This window comes from Phascolarctos cinereus, unplaced genomic scaffold (assembly GCF_003287225.1).
Source record: "Phascolarctos cinereus isolate Bilbo 61053 unplaced genomic scaffold, phaCin_HiC Scaffold_2;HRSCAF=192, whole genome shotgun sequence".
NCBI classification, from domain to species: Eukaryota; Metazoa; Chordata; class Mammalia; order Diprotodontia; family Phascolarctidae; genus Phascolarctos; species Phascolarctos cinereus.
The window spans coordinates 208327874-208348042 of NW_027555625.1; the positions used below are offsets into that span (position 1 = coordinate 208327874).

Below are 20169 nucleotides of genomic sequence, written 5' to 3' on the forward strand. Positions count from 1 at the left end.
TGGCTCCTAGGTCTAGATAGTCATTTAAATCTTATTTTTAAAGTTCAGGTCACCAAAATATTTAAGACCCCAACAGATTTTTTTTAAAGTCCTCTTTAGTTTGGGTACAGAACCAGGAAACCTTAATCCCATCTGTCACTAGCTGTTAACTATAAATTCATGTAATGATGGTTACTTACGAGCTTTTTTTCCTTCTGAGCTAGGGAAAAGTATGCTTTTAAAAAGTCTCTTTCACATTTATAGCAAGTGGAAAATTATTTTAGAATCATGCTGAAACTAAGCTAAGTCTAAAGCTTTATTCAAGAGACACAGAACAAACTTAGCACTTAAACAGATGTTACCAAGTTGGTATTAGTTGTGGGCTTTTTGAAGGGCAGAATTAAAATATCAAATGGTCTTGATTACAGGAATGATAAGGGTTATATAGTATACATTTGAATTAAAACGAAGTGTAAGGTTTTTACCTGTAGGAATAAACTTGCCAAACACAAAGCATGAAGGTAGAATTTTGATGGCTGGATGGTAGTGAGGATTAAAGAACTGGGTTTCGATTTTACACACACACACACACACACACGCACGCACGCACATGTATATATATATATAATATATACACACATACACGTGTGTGTACATATGTGAATATATTATATATACAAGTGTGTATGTGTGTGTGTGTGTGTGTGTGTGTGTGTGTGTATGTATCCCTTTCTATACTTCTGAGACTTTTTTATCTTGTTCCTAGGGGCATCTCATAAGAGTAATGGAAATTAGAAATTATGTTTTCCATATTTCTCAGTGTTTACATTTATGTTTTGTTTTCTTTAGAATTTAGATATTTTTGTGACTTGTTTAACTTGTTTTTCTTCTGGAATTTACATATTTGCCTTGTATTTTGTTTTATTTAGACCCTTCTGTTTTAAGAGGTGCACTTCTGGGCCACACAGATGCAGTCTGGGGCTTGGCTTATAGTGGAGTACATCAACGTTTATTGTCCTGTTCAGCAGATGGCACTCTTCGTTTATGGAATACAACTGAAATTTCTCCAGCCCTAAGTGTATTTAATGATAATCAAGGTATGCTTTTTTTTTTCAATTGTTTCTTAAAATGGATAGTCTTTATAAAACTACAGTCCTGAACATAAAATAGGGCTCTAAAATCTTATTTAAATTAAAATTTGAGTTATTATTTTAAGCCTAGGTGGTAGTTTTTCTTTGTAGTTCTTAAAATAAATTATAATTTAGTATGTGTAATTTTAAAATTCCAGTCCAACAAGTATTTATTAAGTTCCTACTATGTACAATTCACTGTAGGAGGCAATGGGAATACAAAGACAAAACAAAACCAGTTCCTGCCTTCCAGGAACATATATTCTTCTGGAAGTCTGATTTCTCTTTCTCCCCCTCTCTCTCATCCTCCCCTTTCTCATTTCCTCCCTTTTTCTTTCTTTCATCTCTTTGTAGAGAACTGCCAGTATATAAATTCCCTCCACTAATAAAGGTTGGCAACTCGGGTGTAATGTAATGAGGCATGGATGAGAAGTTGTTACTTGCCTGTGGTCACACAGCTCTTATGTAGCAGAGGCTAGTCTTGAATCTTGGCCTTCCTAATTTTAAGATGGATCCTTTATTCAAAGTGCCTCTCATACTGGGAGGATATAAAATGTAAACAGATAGTATATAAATGATTATGTAGGAAGAAATAAACTGATTATCTGCTGGAGTGATCAGGGAAGACTTCTTCTAGGAAGTGGTGTGTGAGCTGAACCTAGAAGGAAATAATAGATTCTAAGGGACATGAGAAATTCCAGGCATAGAGCATACTGTGCAAAGGCAAGAAGATAAGAGATGGAATGCTGAACTTAGAAAACAGGTGATCCAGTTTGTTTGAAACAAAAATTGTTTGAAGAAAAATAATGTTATAAAAGTCTGTAGGCTGAAGTTAGATGTGAAGGACCTTAAAAATGCCAAGCTGAAGAATTTGTACTTGATTCTAGAGATGATGGAGATACACTGAAGGTTCCTTAGTAGGAGAATTATATAGACAGACTTGTTTTTAGGAACATCAGTGATAATAACTGCTATATAATACTTCAACGTGTGCAAAGAGCTTTACAACTATTATCTCATTTTACCCTCACAACAACCTTGGGAGGTAGGTGCTATTATTATTTCCATTTTACAGATGGGGACATTGAGACAGACACAGCTTAAGTGAGTAGTCCAGAGTCCCACAGCTAGTAATTGGCTGAAGTGGGATTTGAACTCAGGTCTTCCCAACCCCAGGCCCAGTGCTCTATCTGCTGTGCCATCTAGTTGCCAAGTTTCAATAGTGAGATTTTCTAGCTTATAAAAAATATGATTTGCCCATTTGTTAGACTTTTTCATTAATAAGTCATAAAATGCGCCATTCAGGTATTGAGGATATTATAGTACTGAACAGCAAAGAAGGAGGAGGTATATGTCTAAGCCTTTGTGGGCACCCAGGTACCAGTCATTCCCCAGGCCTAGTTAAGGGCCTCAGGAAGTAGCCTATAGGCTGGCTATTTTGGAGATGGGAAACCTAACTGGTTGCTAAAACTAAAGAATAGTGAGCACTTGGGGAGCTAATATTTATATGGAACACTTGAGTGAATTGGTACTGGTGATTCAGTGGTTAGACTAAAACAGTATGTTGGTATAGAGAGAAGAGAGGGGATTCCTTATTCCTGGGATTTAGGAAAGTGCATGTGTACACTGCCGTTGGTTGGAGCAGATGTTGTATAGAGTAGAAGGAGGTATCCTCTTGGGAAGGAAAGCCTCTAACGTATGAGACACACGATGAGGCGGAGGTAGTGTGTTGTGATAGAAAGAGTACTTAGTTTGAGATCAGTGTGTTCAAATTCTGTTTTTGCTTTTTGCTACTTCTCTGAGTTTTGGTAGGTCATTTCCATTATCCTGAAATTTCTGTCTCCAAAATTATCAGTGATTTCTTTTTTTTTTCTTTTCCAGTGAAGGCAGTTGGGGTTAAGTGACTTGCCCAGAGTCACACAGCTAGAGTGTTATGTGTCTGAGGCCGGATTTGAACTCAGGTCCTCCTGACTCCAGGGCTGGTGCTCTGTCCACTGCGCCACCTAGCTGCCCCTCAGTGATGTCTTAATTGCCAAATTTAATGGTATTTTTTCATTCATCCTTCTTACCTCTCTGAAGCTCTCTCCTGAATACTTTTTTCCTCTAGGTTTTTGTGACCCTTCTCTCTCTTTCTCCTAGTTCTTCTTCTATCCTTCTGGCTCCTCCTTTACAATTTCCTTTGCTGAATTATCATTCATATCATACCACCTAACTTTGGGTGTTCCCCATGACTCTGTCCTGGGCCCTCTTTTCCCTCTATACTTGATCTTGGTAGAATGTGAGGTCCTTAAGGACAGAGATTGATTAACTTTTGTTTTTCTATTCCTGGGACTTAGTGTAGTATCTTCATGTGTTAAGTAATAATAAACGCTTAATAAAGGTAATAAATGCTTATTGATACATTGATAAAACTTCATTAGCAGCTGTGGTTGTAATTATCTCTGTACAAATGATCCATAACTATCTCTATCCAGCATGAATCTCCCATGCACCAGTCCTGCATTAACACTGCCTATTGGGCATGTTAAACTATGTCACATGGATATCTCAGTCTCAACTTGTCCAAAACAGAACTCACTGTCTTTCTACCAGAACTTACTCATCTTCCAGACTTCCCTATTTCTGTCTAGGGTATCACCATTTACCCAGTTATCCAGGTTCATAACCATAGTGCTATGCCTAACTCCTTAGTCTCTTTTGCCACACATATCCAATATTTTCCACATCTTGCTTTTGCCCCTTCTACAGGGTCTTTCACACCTGACCCTTCTCTCTAATCACAGCTATCTCCTTAGTTTAGGCCCTTATCACCTCTCACCTGGACTACCTCAGTGGCCATCTAGGTGTTCTTCCTGTCATATCTTTCTCCAATCCATCCTCCACACTGCTGCCAGAAGAGATTTTCCTTAAGTGTAGGTGTAACCATGCTGTTTCCTGCCCAGTAAATTCCATTGACTCTCTTAACACATCTTAGATAAAATATAAATTCCTCTGTTTGTCTTTTAAAGCCATTTACAATTGACCCCACCCTGTTTTTTCCATCTTCATTAAATATTACTCTCCATCTTCACTTTATGATCTGGCCAAATTGGCTGTTCTGTTCCTTACACATGACATTCCATCTCCCATATCTCCTTTGCACTGATTGTTCTCCATGCATAGAATATACTCTCTCCTCTCCTTTGCTTTGTAGAATCCCTTACTTCCTTCAAGACATAGCTCACCTTTTTAAAAAAAATTTTTATTAGTATCTTTTAACATTTTTCACTGTATGCCTCCAGTGTATATGCATGCTATCTCTCTTGATCAGATTACAAGCTCTTTGAGAGTAGAGATTATTTCATTTTTTTGTTTTTGTATTCCCAACATCTAGCATAGTACCTAGCCCCTAATAGGCACTTAATAAAATTGTTGATTGATTGATTTGTTTAGCCCTAATGGCAAACTTTGTTTCTTTAAGAAGTCGTATTATTTATTTTGTTGTAAAGTATTATTTTCATCTAGACTTTACTAAATAAAAATTCTAATCACTGTTTTCTTTGAAAATGTTTTGGCTGATATAGAACTAGGAATCCCTGCCTCTGTGGATCTAGTGAGCAGTGATCCGAGCCATATGGTAGCATCATTCAGCAATGGATATACTAGCATCTTTAACATGGAAACACAACAGCGCATTCTCACTTTAGAAGCCAACCTAGATACAAGTATGTGTACCAGTTTAAATGAATTATGAATTGCCTTATGGAAAGTTATAAGCTGAAACAACCCATTTTGGACACTGATTATGAATATTTTTTGACATCTGAGTATTCTTCCTCCTAAAATATTTTTTAGAAAATTTTTTACCCTGAACTTAACACCAAGTAAAACAAGTATTTCCATATACATAGTAGAATAGAAAAAGAAAGTTGTATGTGAAGCTGCAAATTTTGTTATATATAGCTTACTCTTCTTTTTCGTTGTATAACAAATTCAACACATAGTTTTCTAAGCTGTCCTGCTTATTTCTGATTCTTTCTATTCTCCTTCTATTCTCTTCTACACATTAAAAAATAAAGATACCCTCCCTCCCTTCCTTCTTACCTGCCTTTCTTCCTTTTTTAGATATCTTCTGCCCCCCCCGCCTCTAATGAATAAAAAGAAAATAAAACTTTTGCAAGAAATATGCCAAGTCAAAGAAAACAGGTTCCTAAAGTGGCTGTGTCCAAAAATGTGTTTTATTCTCCTTGAGTCCATTACCTCTTGTTTGCTTATTGGTCCTCTGGAATTATGATTGGTCAGTACATTAAACACAGATCTTAAATCTTTGCATTTTGTTTTTCTTTACAGCGTTGTTATTGTATAAATTGTTCTGCTGGTTCTCTTCACTCTGTAGCAGTTCATACAGATCTGCCCGTGATTCTGTAAAACTATTCCTTTCATTTTGTAGTGTGAATTAATATTCTACTCATTCATGTACCATAATTTGTTCAGCCATTCCTCAGTTAATGGTCACCGCCTTAGTTTTCAATTCTTTGACACTACAAAAAAGATTTATTATAAATATTTTTGTACATGTGGGGGCTTTTCTTCTTTCTTTTATCTCCTTAGGGTTTAAGCTTATTAGTGGTATCACAGGAGTTGAAAAGTATGCACAGTTTAGCAATTTTAGAGTCTGCTTCCAAATTGTTTTCCATAATGGCTGGAAAACTTCTCATTCCTTTTTTTGGTTCTCAGTTTCCTTTCTCCAGTTAAATGTGTAATGCAATCAGTCCATGACTTATCACCTGTTTTTCTAGAAGGAAGATAGTTAGAAGCTTATACTAGCTATACTATGATGATATATCTGAGGACAAATATAAACTCTCTACTTTTTTTTTATTAAACAACTAATATTTAAATAAAGAAAAAAGTTTTAAATAATTAAAGTCCATCTTTAAAAATCTTTTTGATGCCAATTTCTTGACTGATTGTGTTAGGGACATCCCTGACAAGGAGATTATAGTATTCCTGGCAGGGAAGGCATCAGAATTTCATAACTTACCAGTTATACTTCAACAGAATGGCATAGTGAGAAAAGTATTGCACTATGAGCCACAGACCTTGGAGTCTATTCTCTTTCTGTCACTCAGCTAACCTTGCATCCCGAAAAAGGCAAAGTTCTTCAGTTCCTCAAGTCTCTTTTTTCATTTGAAAAATGTGGCTAATAATGCCTAAACCAGGGTGGGGAATCTGCGGCCTCAAGGTCACATATGGCCCTCTAGGTCCTCAAGTGTGGCCCTTTGACTGAATCCAAACTTCACAGAACAAATCTTTTTATTAAGGGGATCTGTTCTGTGAAGTTTGGATTCAGTCAAAGGGCCACACTTGAGGATCTAGAGGGCTACATGTGGCTTCAAGGCCACAGGTTCCTCACCCCTGGTATGTTCTACACTTCTCTGTCTTATTTTGAGGCTCAAAAGATAATAAATTTGAATGCATTTTGAAAGTTGTAAAGAATACACTATTAAAAATGCATGCTCATATTATGATGAATGCACCAGTGTTCCAGCATGGAGCACTGGCTTGATAATAGTGCTCCATTACCAATAAGAGAGGAGTTAGAAAAAAGCAAAAGCCTTAGTTATAGAGTAAGAAATAAGCCTTTGACATGTTTATCTTTTCATAGTAATAGAACTTCTACCTCCTTTGGTGTGTTGTGCTGAGGCTTCAGTAGGATGATGTTTATGAAAGGCCATGCAAACAAGTATTATTGCTTGGGAGATGGGACTGTTGATCTAGAGCGGTCATTGAGTTGTTTGGAACTTGTCTCGTTAGTGGTGAAAGTGAAAATTATTAAAGTAGAAAAAATATCTTAAGTCTAAACCCTTAAGAAGAGAAATGCCAGAGGTCCTAAGTTAAACTCAAATGCACATCCGTAGGCAATAGATGGCAAGAAAATGATTCTAATTCTTAGAATACTTAAGTATCTTTTATTTTTTTCTCTTTAAAACTGGGGAGACAATCACAAAAGGACTTAATTAGGGACAAATTAAAGTTTTTGGGTTTTTTTTAGGATTTACATAGTAAACATGCAGTGTGTGAAAATGCTAATAATTAATTTGTACTTCCTGATTTTTTTCCCCTTAGGCTCTAACATGTCCTGCCAAATAAATAGAGTCATCAGTCATCCAACCCTTCCAATCAGTATTACTGCTCATGAAGACAGACACATTAAGTTCTATGATAATAACACAGGTAAGATATTCTTTCCACAGTAGTTATTTTTGTGAAGAGTAAACAAACCAAAATTCCTATTGTTATATAATTTATTCCTGGTGTTTTTATTAAAAAGGGGCAGAGAATTGAGGTTGAAGATGAAATGCTTTCCTGTTTTGGCTTCTTCTTCTTCTTCTTGTCATTGTCAGTCAGTCATTTCAGTTGTGTCCAATTCTTTGTGACCCCATTCGAGATTTTCTTGTCAAAAATACTGGAATGGTTTGCCAATTTTCTTCTCTAGTTCATTTTATAGATGAGGAAACTGAGGCAAACAGCATTAAATAATTTTCCCGGGGTCACACATCTAGGAAGTATCAGAGGCTGGATTTGAACTCAGGTCTTCCTGACTCTAGACCCAGAGCTCTATCCACTGTGCTGCCTACTGTCTCCTTTTCCTCCTTCCCCGCCCCCCACTCCTTACTGTTTAGTGAATAATCAAGAGCAACCAAGAATTAACTTAGTTGTATAGAATTTCCAGTAGCCTGTGTTTTTCTTTATAGAAATATAGGTTGCAGGGTCATGCCATGGCCACATGGATATAATTGAGGGTATTCTTATCGTTCTGGCAAATCATTTTAAGTGATTCCTTGTTAGACTCTGGTAGCACCACAGATGTAGATCTTTGAGGACGGTTAGAGGCCATCTAATCAAACCCCATCCTTTTGCCTGTTAGGAAACTGAGGCCCAGAGAGGTATGCCAAGGTCATTCAGGTAATGAGGGGCAGTGATAGGGTTTGAACTTGGGTCCTTAGACTCCACATCCTTTACTTTTTTAAACTATTCCTCACAGTCTTTCTAATCCTCAGACCTGATGGTGGGGAGAGGAGAAAAAAAAAAGCACCACCAAACTGTAGTCCTTCAGTTTCTTCCCCTTCTCTCTAGCATGTCGCTACATATTTTGTGCTGACTAATTTTAAATGACTTGACCATTGAAGGCATCCACAAATTTTAGTGAGATAGTTGAAAAGATAGAAAAGAGACCTAGATTGCTAAATTGATTGTTATTTATTAAGAATTTCTACCTTTTGTTTTATGAACTTGGGCAAGACACTTAAATTGACTTTCACTTAAATTGATAACAGTTATGCTGTCTCCTGCAGAGAAATAACTTTGCCTTGCAGATTTCCCTAATATATTTATGTAACATTTTCTTATTTTGGGGACTCCATTCTCCGTTTCTGTAAGAAAAAATGAAAAAGAATCTACAATTGACTACAGTTCTTCTTCCTTTTGGCATAGCAAAAATTTTAAACTGCGTACAGGGGAGGTCCTAGAATTTGGAAGAAAATGATTCACCCAGTATAGGGTCGGTGTTTTCAAGCCTGGCCAACCTATGATCTGAGCATGACTTGCATGCAATCACAGCCCACAGGATCCTTCACCCTTGTTATTATAACTTTTTTTTACATAATACTTTATGTGTCATAAATCTAGAGTTGAAAGAGACCTCAGAGGTCATCTAGGTCAACCTTCTTAGTTTACTGATGTGGAAGCTGAGATTGTGACTTGTCTGAGGTCCTATAGCAAGTAAGGGCAAAGCCAGGTCCTCTTACTCCAAATTCAGGTCTCTTTCCACTGCACTAATTCTGTTTTAGAAAACAGTGTTATTATGAAAAGTGCTTTGTAAAAGTAGATCACCTTTGAAATAATTTGTGATGTTTTACCCAAAGATGGGTCGCATAAGTAAAGAAGTCATAATTCCTTAGATGCAGGCAATTCCAAAATATTTGTTCCTAACAGAGACAACAGTTGTGTTTGCATTTTTTAAAACTAAGTTTTCTTGTGAAAATGAGGCACGTATGTATAGCTGTTTGAGAAAACCACTATAATATATTTAAGTAGATGGAAATAAAAATGACTTTTGTCCAACAATGGTCTCTCAGCCACAAAGATAATCTTTTAGACAATTAATCTACCCAAAGATAAGTAGGAATTTGCTTTGTCCAGGCTTAGAAAAATAGTGAGTAACAATCTCTTCTTTCAAAGGTAAACTGATCCATTCAATGGTTGCCCACTTAGAAGCTGTTACGAGTTTAGCAGTTGATCCCAATGGCCTATACTTGATGTCTGGCAGTAAGTACATCACACATAAATCTATGTATTCTTTATGTCTCTATGTAATAGAATTTATTTTTTAAAATTTCACATTTTTTGGTATTTAGGTCATGACTGTTCAATACGTTTATGGAACCTAGAAAGCAAGACCTGTATCCAGGAATTTACAGCTCATCGAAAAAAGTTTGAGGAATCAATTCATGATGTGGCATTCCACCCATCAAAATGTTACATCGCCAGTGCTGGAGCAGACGCCCTAGCCAAAGTCTTTGTATGACATGATGCCTCCCTTTCAGCTTCTCACTCTTTCGTATAATCAGCTGCACACAAGAGATAACAGAAGACAAGGGGGAAGGTCACCTTTTCTTGCCCTTTCATTCTGCCAGTGGAGCACAGAGAACATTTGTTAAGATATAGTTTTTGCAGTCGATGTACTGTTTTCTAAAACTAAGGTTTGTTCAGGTTGCTGCAAGCTCAGCTGGTTCTGTGAGCCTGAAAACTGTTTCAAATTATTCTGAAAGTATATGCTTTTATTTGTAAGGGGGTTCTTATTCGCCGGGCAGGCCTGAGCGAAACCAGGTTCATTTAGTCCATTTGGAGGAATTGGGGCACTCTTTAAGGGAGGGACACATCAATAATATGATTTATTGGGGAGGGGTGGAGGGAGCAGGGGAACTTAAGCATGTTTTTTATTTGAGAAATTTTGTCAAACGTGCACGTTAGGTAGTCAAAACAGTGGCTTTTAACATGCCCACTGGACTAACCCTTTTGTGAATGATGACTAGGCAGTTCTGAAAGGAGTTTAGTTTAGCGTGTCTATGAGCTTTACACATAAAGTGACTAGCAAAACATTTTACCTATTAAAAAAAAAGAATGCAATAATATGTTACATATATTATTCAGTATGTCAATCAGATACTTAGTTTGCAGGCAAAATTATATATTGTATTACATTTTTGAAAATAGAGTTGTTACCAAGTGACTGAGAGTTTAGTTGTTAGATATTCAGCTTTAAAAAGAATGTTTGATACAGTCTACATTTACTAAGAGATTTCATTTATTCAAACATTCAAATTTGAGTCTCTTTATTGTTCAAGGACAGTCACTAGCACAGGTCTCTGATGCAAATAACCTGTATTACTGGTAAAATTTATTCATAAGATGTTTATAATACCAAAATGGTTAACCATTCTTATCAGTGAACTCACAGCTGGATAGATGCAAAGCAAAAAAAAAAATATTTAGAGAGTTCTCATTTATTTATGTTCACGTAACCATGCTTCAGATTATCTATGTTCTCTTTCTTCCCTAAACCTCAGGTTGGGCTATCTGATAGCCTTCAATAATACTATCATACTTTATGTTGGTTTAAAAAAGTAACCCAAATTCAATCTACTGGGTTGAGTTAGGTCCATCCTGTTGCTTTTTGTAAAAAAAAAAAAAAACCAAAAAAAAACCTAAACAAAGCACAAGCAGTATACCTTCAGAAATCTTATTTTAGCTCTGCTAGTAGGGAGAACATCTGGATGGAAAGGTCAGTTTGCATATCTCTTTTTAAAAGACCTTAAACTGTTTCTGGTTGGACCTTTTTTTTTTTTTGAAGAGCAATGAGTTTAGTTGTTGGTTCTAGAAAACCTATGACTGAGAGTTGATTATTTCTTTCTGACCCCAAGTCAACCTCATAGTATTCAGATTTCTAGTACCTTGACCTTATTGCCTAACTGAAATCTATTTTACCTCCTGTCCCACCCCTTCTCTTGGACACCCAAATCCAGGGACCAGTTGAAAACATATATAAATCATTGAACATAACAACTTTGCTTTCAGTATCCTCACAAGTTTAAAAAAAACAGGCCATAATAAACCCTTTTGCTGTCCTGAAAATTTTTTCTGCAACTTTTATCAGTGTCAAAGCAGTGGTGCTTCAGGTATAGTTGTTATGGGTTATATTTTATGATTAATACTAAATATATAAAATATGTAATAAGTTATCATTCTAATGTTTTAATTTAAATACACTATGGGGTGGAATGGGGTACAGTCACTGGTTAGCATGAGATGAGGATGAGGACTCTCTGCAGGCCCTGTTCTGTGTCCTAGAACAACAAAGATCCAGATACCTCTTCAATCCCTGATCGCAGGTGGTACCATCTATTTCTTTTGTGGAGAGATCGTGGACTATTAAAAAGACACACAGCTCTTCCCTAATGATAGTGAATACTGCATGACCCTTAGTTGAGCTCTGATGTCATCCCTTTCTGCAAGAGATATTGGAAATATCACTGCCCTGAAGATACTTGTGGCTTCCTGTCCTTCCCAGGTTACTGTTCACCTGTCTGCTGGGGCTCTCACTCTACTTCTCTGGCTAGGGGAATATTCTTAATTTAGGGATCTAGAATGCTGATACCTCTCTGATACATTAATAGTTGAGAAGGGCACTATCTTACAATGGGGAAATTTGATCATATTGGCTTCTAGGTCACTGTTCTTGTCATGAGGACTCCAGTGGCTCATTCTATGAGCTCATTTTCTATTCTCAAATCTAAGAAGCATAGAATGAGCCACTGGATTCCTCCCAGTAATGTTGAATTTGTGGTAACTGGATTCCAGAGATGACTAGGCCTCTCTTTTGGAATCCATCAAAATAGGTAAGCTAGAATGGCAACAAGAGATCTTAAGGGGCTCTTAAGGATACTCTCTTATCAACAAAAGAACCCAGAATCTCCTCATAGGAACTGTTTCAGAAAATCCCACCCAGTGTTCTTTACTTTTGTGCTAATGTCCCCAAAGGGCTTCTTAAGGTAAATGGACTTTCTCTCCCAGTCTTAGATGGTTAGATGGGAACTACCCCTCTGGGAAGAAAAGGCTACAACTTCATGGCTGAAACTAATCCTGTACAAAGATCACATAGGAGTCAAGGCCAAATAAAACTGCAGTGGTGCTACTGGCGATCACAAACACCAGGCATAGGACAAGAGAGTGCTGGCTTCAAGGTGGCTAGATGAATCAGAGGGTCAAATTTACAGAAGTCTGTTCTTGGGGTTCTAGATAGCAAGAGAGAAATAATTCTCCTGTGGGCCTGACACTGCACTGGATGATTGGCTGCAGGAAAAAAAAACCAACAGGACAAAATTTGAAGGTGGTGACTGTCACTATGGGGGCACACACATGTATGGTGCAGCCTTCTGACAACAGTACCCTCCAGTCCTATCTCCCATGTTATCTTGATTTCATGTTAGCTACAGACTAATGGCCTATGCTGATTCTCATAGCTCTGTGTGTGTGTGTGTGTGTGTGTGTGTGTGTTTATGCTACTGTTCTGCTGTCTGCAGTAGTTGCTAGCATCTTATTTTGCCGTGATTACTCTACTTATTCATCTATACTTCCATACCCTATCATTAACATTTAGGTTAACAAGTCCCTTCTGTGTTGGCAAATGAATTGTACCTCAACCCTTTCCTATAGTGGTAAGGTACTAATGAATGAATGTTTATGGTGCCAAGAAGGAGTAGAATGACAAATTGTATTCTATAAATTCTGTTCTCACATTCTTCATGATGTGAAAATGGTGAATTGCTGATCTGATATTTACTGAGAGAAGTTGGCAAGCTCCAGGCAAGAAGCGCTGATCTCAGATGCTCTGGCTCTTGTTTTTCTCGGTTCCTGCCTTTGGTGTCTCTCTAAATCTTCAGAGTTCCCTTTGCCTATTTCACTGAACTTCTCAAGGCCAAGCCACCAATTGTCTTATTTATGCCTCCTAAAATATTTGTTTACACATGGAAAATAACCATGTGGTATGTAGACTAGTGTGAGTGGTGGCTCTGGTGAAAGTCCATTCGGGAGCCAGGGTATACCGTGAGAGATAATACACAGAAGTAACATTCTCTTCTACTATTGTGAAGCCCCATTGTGGACATCTGCCAAAGCAGCCAATATGGTATAGTTCCCATGAGTCCAATTCAGCCTGAATTTAGCAGATATGAACTGAAGATTCCAGCCCAATGATAAAAATGCTTTTGTAGTTTTTGATTTGTGTTTTTTTCATGAACTTTATCCTTAAATAGGGAATGGTAAGGAAGGACAGGCTCCTGCCTTATTTACATGAGATGTATAGACACATTTGTGCTCTTGGAGCTTGTAGCACCCTTCTCAGTACTGAAATGTCATCAAAACCCATTTGCTATATTTAGACAAGATCATAAACAGATATTTTAACATCAGTGATATTATTACCTTCAGTATTTTTCTATTGACCAAGGTTAGGATTTTTTGCCGTTAAACAGGTAATAAGTTATGCAAACTATTTAGCTTTATAATGCATTATAATTGCTAATTAAAGGGGTAAAAATGGGTTGCATCATTGAGTAATGAACTTTACATGAGAGATTTCCCATGGATTTGACTTTCTTTCCTTTAGTATTCTTGTAATATTTCTTTTAGAAGCAATTATAAAGATTTATTTGAAAATGTCTAAAAGTTATGTATATTTTATAAATATATATTATATATATTACTAGGAATACACACACACATAATATATATATATATATATATATATATATATATATACACACACACACACACATAACATATATAAGCTATATCTCTTAAACCATAGGTGCATTTTACTGTTTTTTTTGTGTTGAGTTTTTGGGGAAGTATATGCAAAGGATAAGATATGAGTATGACATGAGTGTACTATTTGCTTATGTAATATATAGTTTTAAATGTTTTAACTACTGTATATATTATATACACTATAGGCCAGCATGCTTGTTGGAAAGATTGTCATTCTAGTTTATTAAAATTTGAATGTAAGAAAAACTGGCTATTCAAATGTGGATTGAAAAATATTCCATTCTAAAATATTATATTAAACATTTAGGCTTTTTAATGAATAGATCTTTTAAAGAAGGTAATAGCTTAGGAAGGAGAGGTGCCTTTTAAAACACAAAACAAATATAGCCTTATAATGAGGATGATGGGGGAGTATTATGTGTGTGTGTGTGTGTAATATATACACATATATACATGTATAATATACACATGTATGTGTATACTATACAATATATATGTTATGTATGTGTATATATGTGTGTATATGTATATACACATACACATGTATGTATGTATGTGTACGTATGTACGTATGTATGTATGTATACACATACACACACCTGAACTGTGGTCATTGATGTCTCTTTACTGTATTTGTTTAACTTGTAGGTCTTCAGGGTATTGTGTGTGAGCCCATCTCTGTGCTCTTCTGAGCACTACATCACACTTTTTTAGAATATTGATGTGAATTCATAGAAATTTCAATGGAGGAAAGGCTATGCTATATTCATTTTATATATTTGTATTAGAATTTATATAGGAGAAGGTGCATGTCCACAAAATGATGGAACCTCACTTAATTTGGCTAAGTAAGTGTGCCTCTTGAAAGGTTCATTTTTTTAAAGTTTCATGTATTTTCATCTTTTTTATTTTCATTGGAAATTTAAGAGGATGCTTCAGCTAGCAAAACATTATTTTTAGATCAAACAACTGGACTAGTTAAAAATCCCCCGTGAGAGTTTTAAAGCATTTTAAATAGCATCTTTCATACCTACCTCTCTACCACTGTCTCCATATTTTTCTTTAAATGTAAATCTTTTTACTGTGACTGAAATGAAGGTTTATACAATCTACAAACATATTTTGGTGCTAAAATTTTTGTGATTTAAGTTACATGGAACCTAGATTTCCCAAATAAAATTTTAGATCTTAGATTTTTTTGTTTAGTGTGGCTTGTGAATGACTAGACTTAATTTTATCTCTAACTGGTATGAATATATCTTAGTCACCAAGTTTCTGACAGTTCCAGTGTTATTACTTTGACCCATGACCATCCCTCGTTCCTTTCTCTGCTAACATGGATCATAGCCTCTTCATGTGTTCTCATCTGGTACAGTTCTCATCCATGACAATGTGTAAATCTTCTATGGTCAATCTACCTAATGTGCTTAAAGCCTTACTTTAGTTCTTGTAACATATTCTAGGTAAGTGTTACCACTTTGAGCTGTCTTTCTTTTGGTTAAGTGATTAGCCCACCTCCTTTCCTAGTGATAAATGTGCTTGATGAGGCCATTCCCATTTACTACTTCCCTGCAAATCATTCTTGGTAATATGTTGTATCCAACTTGTACTCACTGTATGTTTTTCCATTGCTCTTTGGGAAGTACTACTATAAATTTACCAAAGGTAGAAGCTAAGTTATTATATCAAAAGAATCCTTGAAAAGAGCTGTCCAGAAAAAACTTAATCAGTTTACTTTAATCATTTACAACTATATGATTTTGATTATAGCTATGACTAATGGCACCTGTTTAGCATTTTTTATAATCTATTAAACATTTTATCGAGGGAGTTAAGATTGCCGTAAGTTGTAGCTCATAGAAGCTTGTTACCCCCACCCTCTTTAAAGCTCCTTAAGAAAAGGATCTGAAAATTTGCATGATAAAAATCAAATATTTTATATATTGTTTTGGTAACTTTGACTTAACCATTAAAAGTTCTTGTTTTGGCAGGCTTGATCTTCCACTTGTTTATCCTTACCTACATGATAGATGCCATTTGGACAAAAAGATGAAAAGGTTAAAGCATTTAACTGATCTTTCTGACATCATTGCACTTTTCTTCTGTGATACCTTTTAAGTGGCATGATTTCTTTGTATGTAAATGCTATGCTGGACCTGACTCTCAGAAGATACTACCTCCATGGCCATCTCCTTTCATGCTTCTTAAAGAATTGACTGACGTATCCTTTGCTTATTGTTTCTACATAGAGCCCTTTCCTTTGCCAGTATTACTCAGCAACCACTTTTCCTTTGCGGTTTGTTCCATTTACCTGTTGTCACTCAGTCCATATCCTGTCATAGTTATCTGCCAGCCTAATCAACAGATAAATTTATTAAGTGCCTATTATATGCAAGGCACTATGCACGCGTATTCCTCCTTTTTTTTTTTAAGGAGTCCAGTACCTGTTTCAGTCTTCCTCATTATTTTAACCCTTGTGCTTATGCCTACAGCATTGATGACCCTTCAGATAGTCTTATGTCAACCTCCATTCCCATGATCCTCACCTTCATTCACCAAAACCAGTTGTATGGCTAGCTATACTTTTGACCTAACAGTACTTACACATAACTGCTACTTTCATGTATCAGAACCCCCAGTTTCCCCTCTGATCTATCTTACATCTGGCTACTTCATTCATTGTCTTAAGCAGGACTTCTACTCTTTCTGTACTTCCCCCCTTTCCCAATTTACCTCTGCTCTGACCTCATTTTGCTCCCTTCATGGTCTTCACTATGAGTTCAACTAGTTCTTTTTCCTGTGGCTTTGAATGCCTCGCCAAACCCCAGCCCTGTATTACTCCCATCATTTGGTGTATCCACTCCTATTCACATGTTGCTGAATGCCACTGGAGATCTCGCATTTGTGCCAATTAGGTCCAACACAAATTTGTTATCTAACACAACTGGGCCTTTACTGATAACACAAATTTTTTTTATTCTTGATTATCATATCCTCCACCGTGACTTTCAAACCTCTTTTCTCCTGAAGCGCTCCTTTTCAGCAGAGTACCTTGTCTCCTTTACTGAGAGGAAAGAAGCTGTCCGTCATAATCTCTTTCCTATTCATCCTCCTTCCACATCGTACATCATTCTTTATTCCTTTTTTACCAGTGACCCCCTCTTTTTCTTTAAATTGACACTTCTTTTGTGAAGTATAGTTCCTCTGTGCATTTGATTTCATCTCCATTCTCCTCAGGGAAGTTATCTCACTGATCATTTCCTGTCATCTTCAGTTTCTCCATAGCCATTAGTTTCTTTCTGCTTCTTATACATATTCCCAGGTTTCCTCATTCTTAAAAAGATTATAGCTCTCTGTCATTTTGCAGGCAGTTCCCAGAAGGGACTCTCCAGGGATGGGGAAACTGTGGCCTCGGGGCTATATGTGGCCCTCTAGGTCCTCAAGTGAGGCCCTTTGACTGAATCCAAACTCCACAGAACAAGGTCTGTCTTAAGGACCTAGATGGCCACATGTGGCCTTGAGGCCACAGGTTCACCACTCCTGTACCCTTCTATTTTTATTATCTCATCTCTCGCATTCTAGGTTCCAACTCCACCATTTAGCTTAAGTTCAAGGTCATTGAAACTTCCTTTGCAAGGTTGTCATTGATTTCTTTACTGCTAAATCCTGTGATTGTCTCCGCATCTCCATAGTCCATACCTAGGCTTCAATGTAGTCTCCTACCTAGGCTTCAGTGCTTCTGCTGGCTTGGTTATATCAGCTCCTGAATGTTGTTACTGCATTATTATCTATCCCCTGCCCATTAAACATGAGCATCCCTCAAGGTTCTGACTTGGCCCTCTTCTTCCTAACTGTGACCTGTTGATAATCTCAGTTGCCATGAGTTCAGCTATTTCTATGCAGATAATTCCCAGATCTGTATTTACAGTCCTAATCTTACTCCTGAACTCCAGCCCTGTATTACCAGCTAGCTGATTATCAGTCAATAAGCCTGCTATGTGCTAGGCACCATGCTAAGTGCTGGGGGAACAAAAAGAGGGAAAATGTCCCTGCCCTTGCGCTTGCAGTCTAATGGAGGAGACAAATAAATATGTACAAATAAGCTATAGACACAATAAATAGAAAATCTCTTCTTGAATTTCAAACTTAACGTATCTGAAATGAACGATTTCCCCCAAAAAACCCCACTCCTCCAAACTTTAATCTTCACCCAAGGAAATCACCCAGATTTATAGCCTAGGTGCCATTCTTGACTTTTCTTTCTCTTTTACTCCCTTGCATCTAATTGCCAAATTTTAGTGATTCTACTAACAACTTTTGCATTTGGCTCCACACACCTGTGATTCAGTCCCGCATCATCTCTCACCTGGATTGTTGCAGTAACTTCCAAATTGGTCTCATTATTTCTAGAGTCCCCCATCTCTAATTCAACCTCTCAGATAGCTGTCAAACTACTAAAACAGCAGATTCCTATATCATGCCCCTTCTACTCAAAATCATCTATGACCTCTTTTCTTCTAAGATACTAGAAGATGAGCTCCTTGGCCTAGTATTTTTTCAGTCTTCCACAGTTTGGCTCCTAACTACTTTTCTAAACTTCTTTAATATTACTCCATAATTTATGTCCAGCAAACTAGCCCACAAGCCCTTCCTTGAATTGAACATGCTTTTTCTGATTTCCATGCCTCTATGCCTGGAATGAATGCTCCTCCTTCCCTCCCTCCATTCCTTCTTTTGCAAAGACTTTCTTGGTTCCCCCCTCAAAAAAAATTGTTAGTACTCTGTTCCTCCTGAGATTACTTCTTTACCTATCTGTAAACATGTTATATTTGGTACTATCTTGCTTACTACACTGCTTAGCACAGTGATTTGCATATAGTAGACAGTAGGCTCTTAATAAATGCTTATTGAATTGACTCAAAATGAATCTTATAAATATCATAGCAAATTTTTTACCAGCATTTTGAAATGGTTTTTTAAAATAAGGATTTCCTGGATTTTTGTTAGTCAAGCTTTAGGTATGAATGAATTTTACTGGGACCACATGGGTGTCATATTGACCGCAACCCAGGCTGACTTGGATTCATTCTGTTGTCCACCAGTGAGTTACACTAGTGCCTTGTTGATATAGATGGAATGATTCTCTATTGGTTGTCCTTTCCTCTCTAAAAATAGAATAGTTCTTTGATTTGTCTGTAAGGAGCTGCTAAGGTGACAGTGCTACTTCTCCAATTATTAGTAATTGAAAATCCATGAATGTTTCTATTATGCACTCCACCATCTCCTCATGCCTTGATCTCCACATATTCCCCAAATCTACCACATTCTTCTATTTTATTTCTTTATTGCTTGTTTAGAGCCTGTCCTAAATCAGGGGTACAGGGGAAATTTCTTTTTTTAGTTCTTCCTTCAATTAAAAATACTAATTTTTTTGTTTAGTTTGTCAATGATATTTGAGCCATGTTAGTTAGAAGAGGCTACTTCTTTGTATCACTTCTATATCACTGTATATCACAGTGTATATCACTTGATATACACGGATGTTTTCTAAATCATTCAGATTTTTCATGTTCCTTAAGTTTTCATTGAGATGCCCATATCAAAAACTGTGTGTCCCTCAACCCCTGCCCCCATAAGTTAGCCCTGAACTAGATTGGTTGATTTTCAGGTGTTTTTAATTTAGTCAGGATATCGGTTAATGTAAATTAATCCAAATACTCATTTTCATGGTGAAAATGGTTTCCTTTGTAAATTCAGGGTATGGCAAAGCTAATTAAGACATCCATTTTGGGTGGCTCTAAATGTACTTTTGTTTTTAAATAAAGTGTAAGCCTATAGAGTCTGTGGTATAGATGTGTCATGAATTGTTAGAAAATTATAAATGGCAAACCAGACCCTAGCAATGGAATTATCAGTGGATGTAAAACACCCTGTTTTATTTTGTTGGAATAGAAAAAAAAAGGAATAAACAAATTAGCTGAATGTAACCATGTTTGGGGCAGATTTGGAAGTGGCCTAAGTGCTAGTTGTACTCTGGGAAAGGTGAAAGATTTATTATTGATAGGGTGTATGTCCTCCAGAAAGGCAGTGAGAATTAAAGTACTTTGTTAAGCTGGGCTTATGCTACTTTTTTGAAGACATGGTTGCCCCTGCAGATAAATACTAAATTTTATGAATGTTAAGCTAAATA

At 36.7% G+C, this 20169-nt stretch overlaps 1 protein-coding gene across 2 annotated transcripts in view; it reads left to right on the forward strand.

Moving 5' to 3' along the window:
* STRN (striatin) overlaps positions 1-19818 on the forward strand; it is a 157113-nt gene extending 137295 nt beyond the window's left edge. For both annotated transcript variants that reach the window (XM_020992649.2, XM_020992650.2), the window contains 5 exons: positions 909-1076; positions 4673-4813; positions 7218-7325; positions 9333-9419; positions 9509-19818. In XM_020992649.2, coding sequence (XP_020848308.1) covers positions 909-1076; positions 4673-4813; positions 7218-7325; positions 9333-9419; positions 9509-9678 — 674 coding nt within the window. In that variant the 3' untranslated portion in view covers positions 9679-19818. The remainder of the gene's footprint in view (positions 1-908; positions 1077-4672; positions 4814-7217; positions 7326-9332; positions 9420-9508) is intronic.
* The last annotated feature ends 351 nt before the right edge of the window (positions 19819-20169 follow it).